The 12,265-nt window shown below is 34.2% G+C and overlaps 2 protein-coding genes, 1 long non-coding RNA gene and 1 pseudogene across 3 annotated transcripts in view; 3 read left to right on the forward strand and 1 right to left on the reverse strand.

The window, feature by feature from the left end:
* LOC104702713 (phenylalanine--tRNA ligase alpha subunit, cytoplasmic-like) overlaps positions 1-1,387 on the reverse strand; it is a 4,578-nt gene extending 3,191 nt beyond the window's left edge. Inside the window, exons 1-5 of the mRNA XM_019227914.1 lie at positions 1,175-1,387; positions 797-922; positions 563-652; positions 271-327; positions 125-180 (exon numbers count right to left, since the gene is read on the reverse strand). Coding sequence (XP_019083459.1) covers positions 125-180; positions 271-327; positions 563-652; positions 797-811 — 218 coding nt within the window. The 5' untranslated portion in view covers positions 812-922; positions 1,175-1,387. The remainder of the gene's footprint in view (positions 1-124; positions 181-270; positions 328-562; positions 653-796; positions 923-1,174) is intronic.
* On the forward strand, positions 1,244-5,235 carry LOC104704955 (annotated as a pseudogene).
* On the forward strand, positions 5,974-6,612 carry LOC104702715 (putative defensin-like protein 79). Its single transcript, XM_019227457.1, has 2 exons — positions 5,974-6,110; positions 6,239-6,612. Exons 1-2 carry the CDS (start codon positions 6,032-6,034, stop codon positions 6,427-6,429), a joined length of 270 nt encoding a protein of 89 aa, XP_019083002.1. The 5' UTR covers positions 5,974-6,031; the 3' UTR covers positions 6,430-6,612.
* LOC104702717 lies at positions 10,685-12,063 on the forward strand. Its single transcript, XR_754083.2, has 2 exons — positions 10,685-11,110; positions 11,551-12,063. It is a non-coding gene; the product is annotated as an uncharacterized LOC104702717 (long non-coding RNA).

The raw sequence follows: 12,265 nt of genomic DNA on the forward strand, positions 1-12,265 counted from the left end.
TGGGAGCATAGTTAGGACCTTTCTTTACGGAATAGCCCTTCCATTCCCTAAGAAGAAAGAGAGAAGGTTGAACTAAATGTTCCCGAAAAGAAATAATCTACATATGAAAAGCGCAGACGTTTACTTTGATTCTATAAGGCTTCTGGTTTTGAGAGAATTGAGACTTGATTCGTCAAGCTCCTAGAGGGAGAAAAGATCAACTTAGTCATATGAATTACAAAGCTGCATACGAATTCTACAAAAATCATTTGAATGAAGATGAATACAAACCATTCCTTCCTGTATTTGTAAAAGCAAGTTCTTCACTTTATCTTTAACGTGTTGAACCTACAACAAAATGGTTCAGAGCTAATGATGCAGACTAAATGGATGCAGAATTAAAACTGCATATAATACAAGTTCATATACGCCATTTCAAAGCAGGGAGATACGGAATAAAAAGTGAAAAACAACCCATAACATTATACTCCTTGGCAGATTCAACAGTAACCATGCCAATTCAGTAACATAAAGAACAAGAAGCACTGCATAACCAAACATGCACAGGATGCCTTGTAATTACCTTCCTAGAAACTTGCTTTCCCAGTTGCACCCAGTTGTGTTTTCCAACTTGTGAACGGCCAATATTGAAGACAGAAGGATCTAGTTTTCTCTGAAACAGTAAGGTTTCACACCCGTCATTTCAAACATGACATCGAATCCATGACTCAACAAGTCATCATGATAAAGGAAACTAGAATAATCAAGAATCACAAGATATGTGGAAATGTTGTTTCCATTAAAAAAAAAAAAACACCTTGAGTTCATCCATCGATATGCTACCTTCCGCAGGAACAGCCAAGAAAAGCTGTACCTCGGGGGATCCTTCCACAGCATATTTCTTCCCTTCCTCAGTCAAAACCAATGACTCTCATCTAATGTCCTGCATAAAAAAAAAACAATGAAACACCACATTGCAATAATGCTTATGTAACCAACAATTAAACCCTGAAAACCAGAGATTCAATAAAGTGACTGTTCATAGCCATTCATGATCTCCTATAGGCTAAATCACTACTAAGACCTTACAATCTAAACCTCGCACAAAAAGCTACAACCTCATATAAATCCATAATTCTTCTTCTCCATCAGGCCAAATTCAACTTGAATAGAACGTGGCAAGTGGTGGTGGTACCTGAGTCTCGATGTAACGAAAAGCTTGTAAGCTCTTGACGACATTGACGAGTTCGTCGTGGTTAAGGTTATGTTCGGCGGCGAATTGACCGGAATCTGCGATATTTTCGTTGTTCTGCAGAAACCCTAGAATCGCCTCCTCCGCCATTTTTTTCTCTTCCGGTGCTCGTATCTCCCCGGGTCCGCCGTGAATTTCAAAGAGCTCCGAGTTTCAATTTTTGCCCTACTCCACACGGAGAAATATATATATAGTAGATGTGGTCGAAGAACCTGTGGTTTGAAACAGAGAGTTTCGGTTTAGGGTTAACCAGAAGTGAGTGCATAATTGAAAACATTTTAAAACTATTGGGCCTTTTTATTATGTGACGGTAAATACGGGTCCTCGAGATGCAAATTTTATTCTATTCAACAGTTTCAATTTAAACGACATCGTTTTGTTATGAGATTCTCATCAGTTTTCGGCTATTTGCATGGGGAGTGCTACGTGGCATGTGGAGACGTTGCCAGTGTAACGAGTTCTTCTCTTCACCTCAACCCCACTAAAAACAGAATGCGAAAAAGAGAAAAAAAAAATCAAAAGAGATAACGAGAGGAAGAAGACGATGAGGAAGATGAAGCACTTGTCCACCGTTGCCAACGACGTCGTTCAGAGATGTTCACAGTATTTTTCTCCTGTCCCTTGATATATCTGTCTCTCTATTACAGATCTATATGTATGTTTTAATTTAAACAAGGTGTAATTAAGATGTTAACAGTGAAATTGAAACGTTGATCATTACAAAAATTATGTGATTAAGTGCAGTTCTATGGGATTTCGTTTCCTTTGATAGCCCAAAAGAATAGCAAAATCAGTTATAGCATCGTTTAAATTTGTAAATTTTTGTGATGAATGATGATTAATGATGTTGTAGGGAACTAGAGACATCCATTGATAAATTGGTGGAAGAGTTTGAATTTCAATGGAAGCCAGGGACTACCTCCGGAGGTACTTACTCGAAGAAGTTTGTGGAGTTTTGCAACTCAAAGGTGACAAGTCGGGTTTGTGAAAACATAGTCGAGAGAATAAAAGATGGTTCTTTCAGCCGTCTCACGTTCGATATGATGCTTGCCTGGCAACAACCTGACGCAGATGACAAGGAATCTTATAGGGTAAGTACTTAAATTGAAACTTGATATGATGATCACTTAATTTCTTGCTTCTGATCAAGTCGTTTAATTATGCATATTTTTTACTTGTGTTCAAAGGAAGCAGTAGGTAAAGAGAGTGAAGACAAGAGGATTCAAGCAACCCTATCCCCAGAGCAAGATGATATCTCTCTCTTTTATTCGGACATGATGCCGCTTCTCGTAAGCAAATTAACTTCTGTTGTAAAATCAAAAAAAAAAAATTAACTTCTGTTGTTTGAGGTGTGCATGTGACACCGATTAACTAATCATATGTCTATATTATTATATGTGAATTAATTAGGTTGATCATGAACCAAGTGTGGGTGAAGATGCCTTTGTCTATTTAGGCTCACTCATTCCTCTCCCTGTGGATGTCATCAACGGAAGATACACATTTGAGACTCTAACTGCTCCGACCGGCCACCAACTTCACTTTCCTGCTTACGATATGTTTGTCAAAGAAATACACAAGTAATTATTCTTATATATAGCGTAGTTAGTTTCTAGGCTTAATATAAATCATGTTCACTTTTCTTTCTAACAGATTTATTTTCGTTTTTATTTACGTGTATGATCAAGGTGTATGAAGCATTTACAAAAGCAAGCGAAGCCTAAAGGGATAGATTTGGCGGATGATGAAATTATATTGCATGTTGAAGGAACAATGGCGTCACAGAGAGTGGTTCGCCACATTAAAGAAACAAGCTGGCCAGGTTTGGTTTCACTATTGATAAGAAATAATATTATGCATAATGTGTCAAGTTTGATTCAAATATATACATGGACTAATTGGCTACTAGTTTCTCATCGGAATGTCTTGAATTTTTGTAGGTAGACTTACTTTAACAAACTATGCACTATACTTCGAAGCCGCAGGAATTATAAACTATGAAGATGCTATTAAGATAGATCTTTCCAAGGACAGTGAAAACTCTGCAAAGCCTATGTCAACTGGTCCATTGGGTGCCCCTCTTTTCGACAAGGCCATTGTCTACGAGTCTCCGGATTTGTAAGACTTTATACCATATTATGATGATTAATATTTCAAACCTCTCATTTTGCCATAGTGAGTAACCATGACTATATGTCATTTATCGGATGAGGACTGTATATTGTGAACTTGACGTACATATTTCCTGAGTTTGGATTCAATTTTGCTTGGTAGAACACAAAACTTAATTATGTAACATGTTGGCTCATTCATGTGTACATTTTCTTTTGATGCATATTTAGTGAGGATGGAATTGTCATAGAGTTTCCAGAGATGACAAGCTCAACAAGACGAGATCATTGGCTTATGCTTGTGAAGGAGATAACATTAATGCACAAGTTCTTGAGAAAATTCAATGTTGAATCTCCCTTGCAAGCATGGGAAGTCCAATCGAGAACAATCTTGGGAATAGTACGGTTGCACGCAGCCCGCGAAATGCTGAGAATATCTCCCCCGGATCCAAAATTTTTTTTAATCTTTAGCTTATTTGAGGAAGTTCCAAAGGGAGACTACGTACTGGAAGAGCTAGCAGAGATTAGTCTAAAGGTGGGCACTACTAGAAATCCGTGTAGTGCTAGTTCCATATTGAAGAATATGAACATGGATCAGCTTGGTAACATGGTAAAAGAAGAGGGAGACAATACATGCAAGGAGAAGGGGGTAGTCACCGATAAAGAAGAAATGCTTGCATCTCTTGAAAGTGTAGTGAATCAATCGAGAGAAGAAGGAAAGGTGATTGAGAAGGCTAAAGCCACGACAGCGGAGCTCGAAGAAGAAGGGATTAGTGAAAGTGTAGCAGTTCTTATGGTAAGAAGTTTTTTATGATGTGTTGTTGGCCTAGTGTGGTAGGATAAACTTTAGGTAGGACTGAAAAATCGGATAGTCTCAAGTTCAGTTTTACATTATGCATGGAAAAAAAAACCAATTTCTTGGATCACCTAGAGATTCAATACGTGGTCCATTACTGTTTTAGACTGCCCATACCAGAAGTGATTGCTTATTTAATTACTGGTGTATCTAACTGACAACGATGAGGTATCTTGCAGGAGTTGCTGAGGCCGTTGCAAGACGCATTACCATGGTTCCAACAAGTGCTTTATTGGGAAAGGCCGTCTCGTACTCTGTTCGTTCTAGCCATTACTATTTTAACTGTCTACATGTGAGTTTAAAGTAACATATGTCCAACATGAGTAAAGTTTATGGTTTATATACCATTAATCAATAAACTATATTTTTATGTCACAGGGAGTGGATTGGTAAGGCTATAGCTGCTTGCTTAATAGGGGTGGTGGCTAAAATGGCTCAGGCTAGACATAAGATTGTCCATACAAAAAGTGAGGATGAGGTAACAGTGAGCACAGAATCTGACCAAACAATGACTGAGAGTATTGTGTCGGCTCAGTATGGCTTAATAAGACTTCACCAGTTGATGCAACATGTTAATGTCACCATCATGAAGTTGCGGTCCATATATACCTCCAAGGCTAGCAAGGTAGCCTATATCACTTATTGCAAAAATTGTTTTAGTTATATTCGCAAGTGTCTACTGTTTATGTTTTCTCTCTAACTCTTGGTCGTAGCATGCAAGCATGGTGATGGCATCGATGTTAGTGTTGGCAAGCTTCTTCGCGGTAGTGCCGTTCAAGTTGTTCATAATATTTGGTACAATATATTGCTTCGTAATGACATCAAGTGTGGGGAGATACATGAGCAACGATCAGAGTAACCGGAGAATGAAAGAGTGGTGGGATTCCATACCCATTGTCCCCGTTCGTGTACTTAACGCTTCGTCCAAGTAGTTTCTTCACCTAGTGTGAGGTACTACTAAGACGACTGTTTCTTTCTCTTTTCTTTTACATAAACAGTTTTCTTCTGTAAAATATTTCAAGCATACGTTACTACTATTATGATAATAAATAAAACATTGTATTAATATCTTTATTTTATTCTTATTCTAGAAACTAATAAAAGTTATAAATATGTTGATCTAGTTACTCGTCAATAGTTTTATATTCTTCTGCTTTTGGACCAAAAAAGTAGTGTTTTTCAAAAGAAAATTGTTGAATCTGGAGGTAAGTAAATTTGAAAAATCTCAAATTCTGTTAAGCGAGTCTTCAATGGTTGAAACGTAAACACATATTAGCTAGGAGATAACTCAACTTAAATTATTTTGACCAAATGGCAAATGGCACACCTTTTTTTATTGTTGGTTCACTTGGTTGTAGTCAACAGTTTGTCAGATTACTACGTAATACTAATCTTGTAAGGACAGAAATTGGTGTTTTTGACTTTTGTTTCATTAATTGTAGAGTTTGACTATCATCATAACACATATAGCATCAACATTAGTCAACAAATGGAGGTATTTTTAACTATTAAAAGATTGAAAAAATGGATTTTTTTTTTATCTAATGTAAAGATCATTGTCTTCCCAGAGTCATTTTAATCTATTGAGACACCTTATGTGTCAGTATAGGATTAGTTTAAAAAATTAGTGGAGGAGTTTATATTAAATTTGTATTAACTTTAAAATTACTTATTTTTTATTTTTTTTGACAAATTATCAATTGAAAGTTAAGACACCCATTAGAGAGTATAAATAACGAGGATGATCTTATGTAAAGACCAAGTGAGCAAAACCATCAAAAAAAAAAAGGATCTAAACAAAAGAGAAGAAAAAAGGTTAGGTTTCTACAGAAAATGGAAAGCAAAAAATCTTCACATGCTTATGGAACATATTTTCTTCTGATATCAACCATTTTCTTGCTTTTCCTCTCACGTAAGTCATCAACTGGTTTATAAATTGCAAATACAATAACTGATTACCATTATTTTTTGTTTGTGATGATGGTGATCTTTGAATGTATGGTTAATTTTTGTTTTCCTTTTTTGTTAAATCAATTACAGAACAAGCAAATTCGTACCAAAAGCTCATATGTCTAGATCTAAATATATCATGTGCCGAGTGCAAAAAACAGTGCGACGAGACAAGTTATGGAGGGATATGTTTAAATGAAGGCCTCAAAAATGAAACTTGTTGTTGCAAAAAAAGTCCTCCGCCATCGTATTATGATTCTAGCCCTCCTTCTTCAATATAAATCATTCATATCCTATGCTTGAATATGTGTGGAAATATCATATTGGAATATTTGTTCAACATATCAGATTTTACCTTAAAAAGGGGAAAAATCAACAAAATAAAGTTATTTCCATCATATTTGTTTTATCTCGTAATCTTGTATTTATAGAATGAAACATATCGTACATAGAAGCTCCTTTAAGATGAGTCAAAAAAGATTAACGCTAAATGTTACTGTCAAATTATATACTTTTTAGTGTTGAGCGTGATGGATTCTGTCGAGATTAATGGCTAGAAAAGCCATCATTTCGAGGGAGTGTATGGAGAAAAAATCCCATATCTGATAGATGAGAAGGGACTTGATTAATATATAAAAGGGTTAGAGCTTCTCCACTCATTGCCAATTGGTTTTGAGTTAGAAGCCCACAGTAAAACGCGAATTTAACATGGTATCAGAGCCTACACACGCTGGCCCGTTAATTAGTCTGGCTTGATCATCCCATTAATTGATGACCCAAAGGAAGGCCCAATTCCATCGAGATAGCTAAAAAAAAGAGCATTATCTCGAGGGGGCGTGATGGATTCTGTCGAGATTAATGGCTAGAAGAGCCATTATCTCGAGGGGGCGTGTGGAGAAAAGATCTCACATCTGATAGATGAGAAGGGACTTGAGTAATATATAAAGGGTTAGAATCTCTCCACTCATTGCCAATTGGTTTTGTGTTGGAAGCCCGCCCGAATTTAACAGAGCCAATTACTATGCATTTCACTAATACGTTAACAATTAACATTTAATTAGCGTATTTATTATAGAATTGAATTCCAATATCATTTAATTTGAGTGAGTATACAAACAGTAGAAATACTTTCGTGTAGAGATATGCTTGGCCAATCGATAAAAATTCTGAGCTTTGTACCAATCATAAGAAAATTTGTGGTCTTGCTTGCCAAGAGTGGATATTAGGAGAGGGATCCATATTAACTTATTAAGGTATTTTTTCAGCGAATCACATATTACGGGTTAATCGGGTTAAATGAGTTGGGTATTTTGGTTATTTGGGTTTTCGGATTGGTGGTTAGCATTGAGTCGCGTGGTTCTCGGTTTTTGAATCGCAAAAAAAAACTGTCAAATTGAACTGAAACCGAATTCTTACAAGATCTAGCATGAAGCATTTTCTTGGGCATGCGACAACAAATGATGGTGTTAAGCAATTAATCAAATTGTTTTGTTATTATTTTTATTTTTTGAAAAAAATATCTAATAGAGTTATATTATTGTTCAAATATTTTAAATTGTTGGTATAATATAAGCAATTTAAACCATTATATAAGAATAATAATAATAATAAGTTTAGTTACATTTTTAAACCAGAATATGATGAAGGAGCACCAATTTCAGCAGAACATCTATTCCATAGTTTATTAGTTCTAGAAAACCTTTTATAATTATAATGTTTTAATGAATAGCTTTGAAAAAAGAATTTCATATATTTCATATATTCCATTAGACATTGCTTTCCAGCTTTCACTACCCCCACACAACAATCCCTTGAAGCATGTTTGTTCACAAGAATTTCAGCTATCATTCCTTCAAAACATAGAAATGCGTATTTTCGAGTTTTGTATCCTGTATTTTTACCGCACTTCATAAGATTATATATATACTCTTTTGAAGTTTTTCCATAGATATTGGTATTATATTCGATCGAACTTGGTGAAGTTGCATATAACGCTGTATCAAACTCGTCATTTGACATGAGTGGTGGCTCATCATTATTCTCTTCAATAGCCAAATTTGGATGAGAAAGCAATACCAAAACCATGATTACAGAAAATATCATGAAAATAGTTTTATTCTCCATTTTAAAATATATTGACTACTTCTTAATTGGGTTTTCTTTGTTTTTATGCCACTAAACGAGGATTTTGTATGTATTTATAGTGTCGAATGTTCATTAATGTTATTATTAGTTACATTTTATCAAATAATGATAATAACATATTTGTTTATTTATCTCTCCCCAACAATATGTTATCAGTTATCAACATAATTCACATCTTTTGACGTTTTACATCATTCACAAATATGGCTCGTTTAATGCATTTCAGTTTATGAAAATATTTTATAGGTTGAATAAAAAGTCCTAAGTCGTATATCATAGATAAAATTTTCACTTTAGGCTTCATTAGTAAATAATATATTAATCTGTTTGTATTCGAATGAAATTTGCAAAGAAATTGATGAAGAAAAAGAATAAAAAAGTAAATAAATAACTAAAAATCTTACGAAAGCACGTAATTTAAGAGGGAGGTATTGAACTTTTACATTTTAAATTTTTTATAGTATTCTTAAAATCACCTGTTATTCAATTGATGATTTTTAAAAGTCTTTAGAAATCATATGTTATTCAACTTCACATTCATATAAAATCATTTAAAATAATATACAATCTCTTGTTATTCAATCAGAGTTTATAAAACTTACTTGAAATCTAGTGTTATTCAAAGTATCACAACTTTTTTTTAAAATGCTACTTTGAATGATTCTAAGAGACTTGTTTTTATTTTTTAGTTGAAAAATATGACTAATAAAATCATACCCTTTTAGGTAGAATTTTGAAGGATTTCAGAAAAAAAAAAAACATTAGTTCATTGTTTCCGTAACTCTTCCCGTACAGCTCTGAGGTTTCCGATTCATAGATGTCACCACCATCGCCTTTCCAGCTCTTCTTCATCCTCTTCGTCCGAGCAAGGTAGACCAACTTCCTCCTCTTCCCAAAACAGTTTCAGTGGTCGCAGTTAACTTGATGATGGTGACGACGATTCTTCTGCAATCATCTTCCAATCATAACACAAAACTCTTCCTACTGTGTATCATAAGAGAGCATGAAATGACAGTTTCAGTGGTCACAGTCAACATTGGCTACCGTGTTAACCCTTGGTCGTGTCGCCGTCGTTCCACTTATCGTCGCAAGTACGTTAATTCGTTAACTGCAGTTTGTTTTGGATTTGATTATTCAAATGTTGTGGTTTAACAAGAAAATCTAATCCTTTATGGTTATGTAGAATTATTTCTTGAGCTCAACATTAGACACAGATATATACGCTTTGTTTGGATAGTTCTATTACAATTTCAGACATTGAGTTGGAGTTTCAAACGTTCAGCTTAAGTTTTACTCTTCACTTATGTTTAACTAAACAAACTCTATCTCTTTAGTGTTGTGTAATGTTTATTATATTGGTCTCACAAAATGCTATCGACATTGCTATTTTACCATACATTGGATCATGCTTTAAAAGAGACCATTTGAATATGCAGGTGAAATGAAAGTATAAACTGATCATGATGACTCCTCTTTCTATTGTGCTTTGCAGCTTAAGACGATATTGCTTGAATTCAAGCTTAATTATTATGCAAATTATGAATATATCTGAAGCCGTATACATCTTGGATACATTCATATGAGGAAGAGTAGTATAATGATTATATTCGTTGGGGAATGGGAAGGTACAGCTGTGTTTGTGTAAACCCATAAAGACTTGCAAAAGGAGAAGGGGCATGTACTTTTGTTGACCTTTACAAGGGCTGTCCTAAATTAATGCACACTTCCATTATCTCTATTTGAAGTAGACTTGCAAATATGTTTGTCCAACTTTGCTAATTTCATATATAGAGAAGTCTTTGATTACTCAGACTTTGCTTACTACCATTATACAATATAGTCTTCAGATGTGTAGTAAATCTCTCCCCTCATGAATCACAAATTAAAAATTCAAAAAAAATGTCAAAAAGAACTCAGCTTGTATGTTTAGTTGTCTACCAAAGTCTCTTAGCATTAACCATCACTAGAGATTCCTGTGATTTGTTCCATTCCACCAATTTTTAACATGGCAAATAGGGACCGATGATGTGAATAAATCAATAAACTCAACTTTTCCTTTTTTTTTGGTTCTACAAATTTCTTAGAATCACCTTAAATCTCAACAAATCACAAGCTATTTTTTTTTTTAAAATAAAAAATAAACAATTCCACCAAATAATCTAAAACTCACTTAAATCTCACAAAATCTAAAATTTCCAAAATCTCACAAAATCCTCTCAAATCTCGTTTCAATACCTCCTATAAGTAAATAGAAATTCTCAAAAATAGCACCAATTTATATTTTTGTTCCAAAATTAACACAAAAGGTTAAATATTCCAAATTTAGCACAACTTAATTTTTGCAAGAAATTATTTAAATAAATAAAAATCATCATCTCTTCTATATAAAACCTAAAAAGCTCATTCACTTCTACGCTTCTTCTCTCTCGTTGCTTCTTCAATAATCATCTTTTCTACACAAAATTTGAAAAGCTCATTCATCTTCTATGCTTATTCTCTCTTGATGCAACGCTTCTTCAATTTCATGGTTTTTGAGCATCTGACCGGGCCAAATTTGAGTTTTTGATTTTGTGTTGGCACGTATTCAAAAAATCAGATTCCAATCGGTTTCAGATCGCCGACTATCAGATGACTCGAGCCTCCCAGTCCGCTTTGAAAAGGGTATCCGAATTTGCTGGCTATCCTTTGTCGGATGAAATCGGATATTCAGATTGTGGGTGATGTCACTCAGTTTGGATTTGTGCTGCGGAATATGCCGCTTCCTAAGCACATCACTCTCTACTGATGGATGGAAGTGTCCCAAAGCTATTCAAAAAGGTGAAAATTTTATCAATTTCTATCAATTTTACTTTGTGAGGTTTGTGTCTCTTAAATTTTGAATTTTTAATTATAGTTCCTTGATTTATGGCTCAATACTCTTAAGGCTGGTCTTGATTTTTTTATATTTAGGTGTTTTTTTTACTGATATTGGTTTTGCTATGATAAGGATAACATATTTGCAGTAGATCCTTATAATCAAAGAGAGATTTTAGATTAGTAGAGATAGTCAAACTCCAGCAACAGTTGCATTATTTAATTCTCATGTGTTCACTCGTACATTTAGTCTTATGTTTGTTACTTGTTAGTTTCCTTTTACACATAATGTTTGAATTAGTAAAATGGAGATTCTAATATTGACGAGTATTACATGATGCATATGTGTTTGCTTATATAAATGGATGAGGTTTTAATCGTGGTATTGTTCTTTTTTACTATAGCTAAAGTTCAGGAGGGGAAACTTGTGACGGTTTGAAGATTGAATCTTGGAGGTTTGATTTTGGTTTAATGGTAACTACGAATCTGTGGGATTTGAACTGTGTGTACCAGGAGGTTCATCAGAAGGATCAACAATTGTTGTTGCAGCAAAACAGTGTATGATGTCACATAGTAATGATATTGGTGTAAGTGTGAGACACCAAGCTTTGTTTTGTGGTGTTGTTGGTCTTGAGCCTACTTATGGGTGTCTAGGTTTGGTCTTATGGCTTATGCTTCTTCATTGGATATGATTGGGTGTTTTGAGTCTCAATGATTATTGATGTTAGGATGACCTTCATGAAAATACTTAGGAATGAATTTTAGTACTTTAGGAAGGATTCAATAATACTTAGGAATGACTTTTAGCAATTTAGGATGACCTTCATGAATAAATCTCATAATGGTTGTAAAAAATTAATGAAGGATTCAGTTATATTCAGGAATGATTCAATAATATTAGTCAATATGTTTGTCAAGTAGAATGTTTTCACAATTTTTACATTTGGGAAAGATACCGTAATGTTTACGTTTCTTGTATATAAATATTTATTGTTTTATTTCCACCGAATGAAAAACTTGGCTTATTATTAGTTAAAGGAACACAAGTTGAGTTCTTGTAAGCGGTTATGGCCTGTTTTTTTTTTTTTTTTTTAATCCTTTCAAACTGTTTCATGAAAG

The sequence above is a fragment of the Camelina sativa genome, chromosome 7, assembly GCF_000633955.1.
Source record: "Camelina sativa cultivar DH55 chromosome 7, Cs, whole genome shotgun sequence".
NCBI lineage: Eukaryota > Viridiplantae > Streptophyta > Magnoliopsida > Brassicales > Brassicaceae > Camelina > Camelina sativa.

Coding starts and splice junctions, on each gene's coding strand:
- LOC104702715 (XM_019227457.1), top strand. CDS start 6,032: ATGGAAAGCAAAAAATCTTCACATGCTTATGGAACATATTTTCTTCTG. Junction 6,111..6,238: donor TTTCTTGCTTTTCCTCTCAC/GTAAGTCATCAA, acceptor AATCAATTACAG/AACAAGCAAATTCGTACCAA.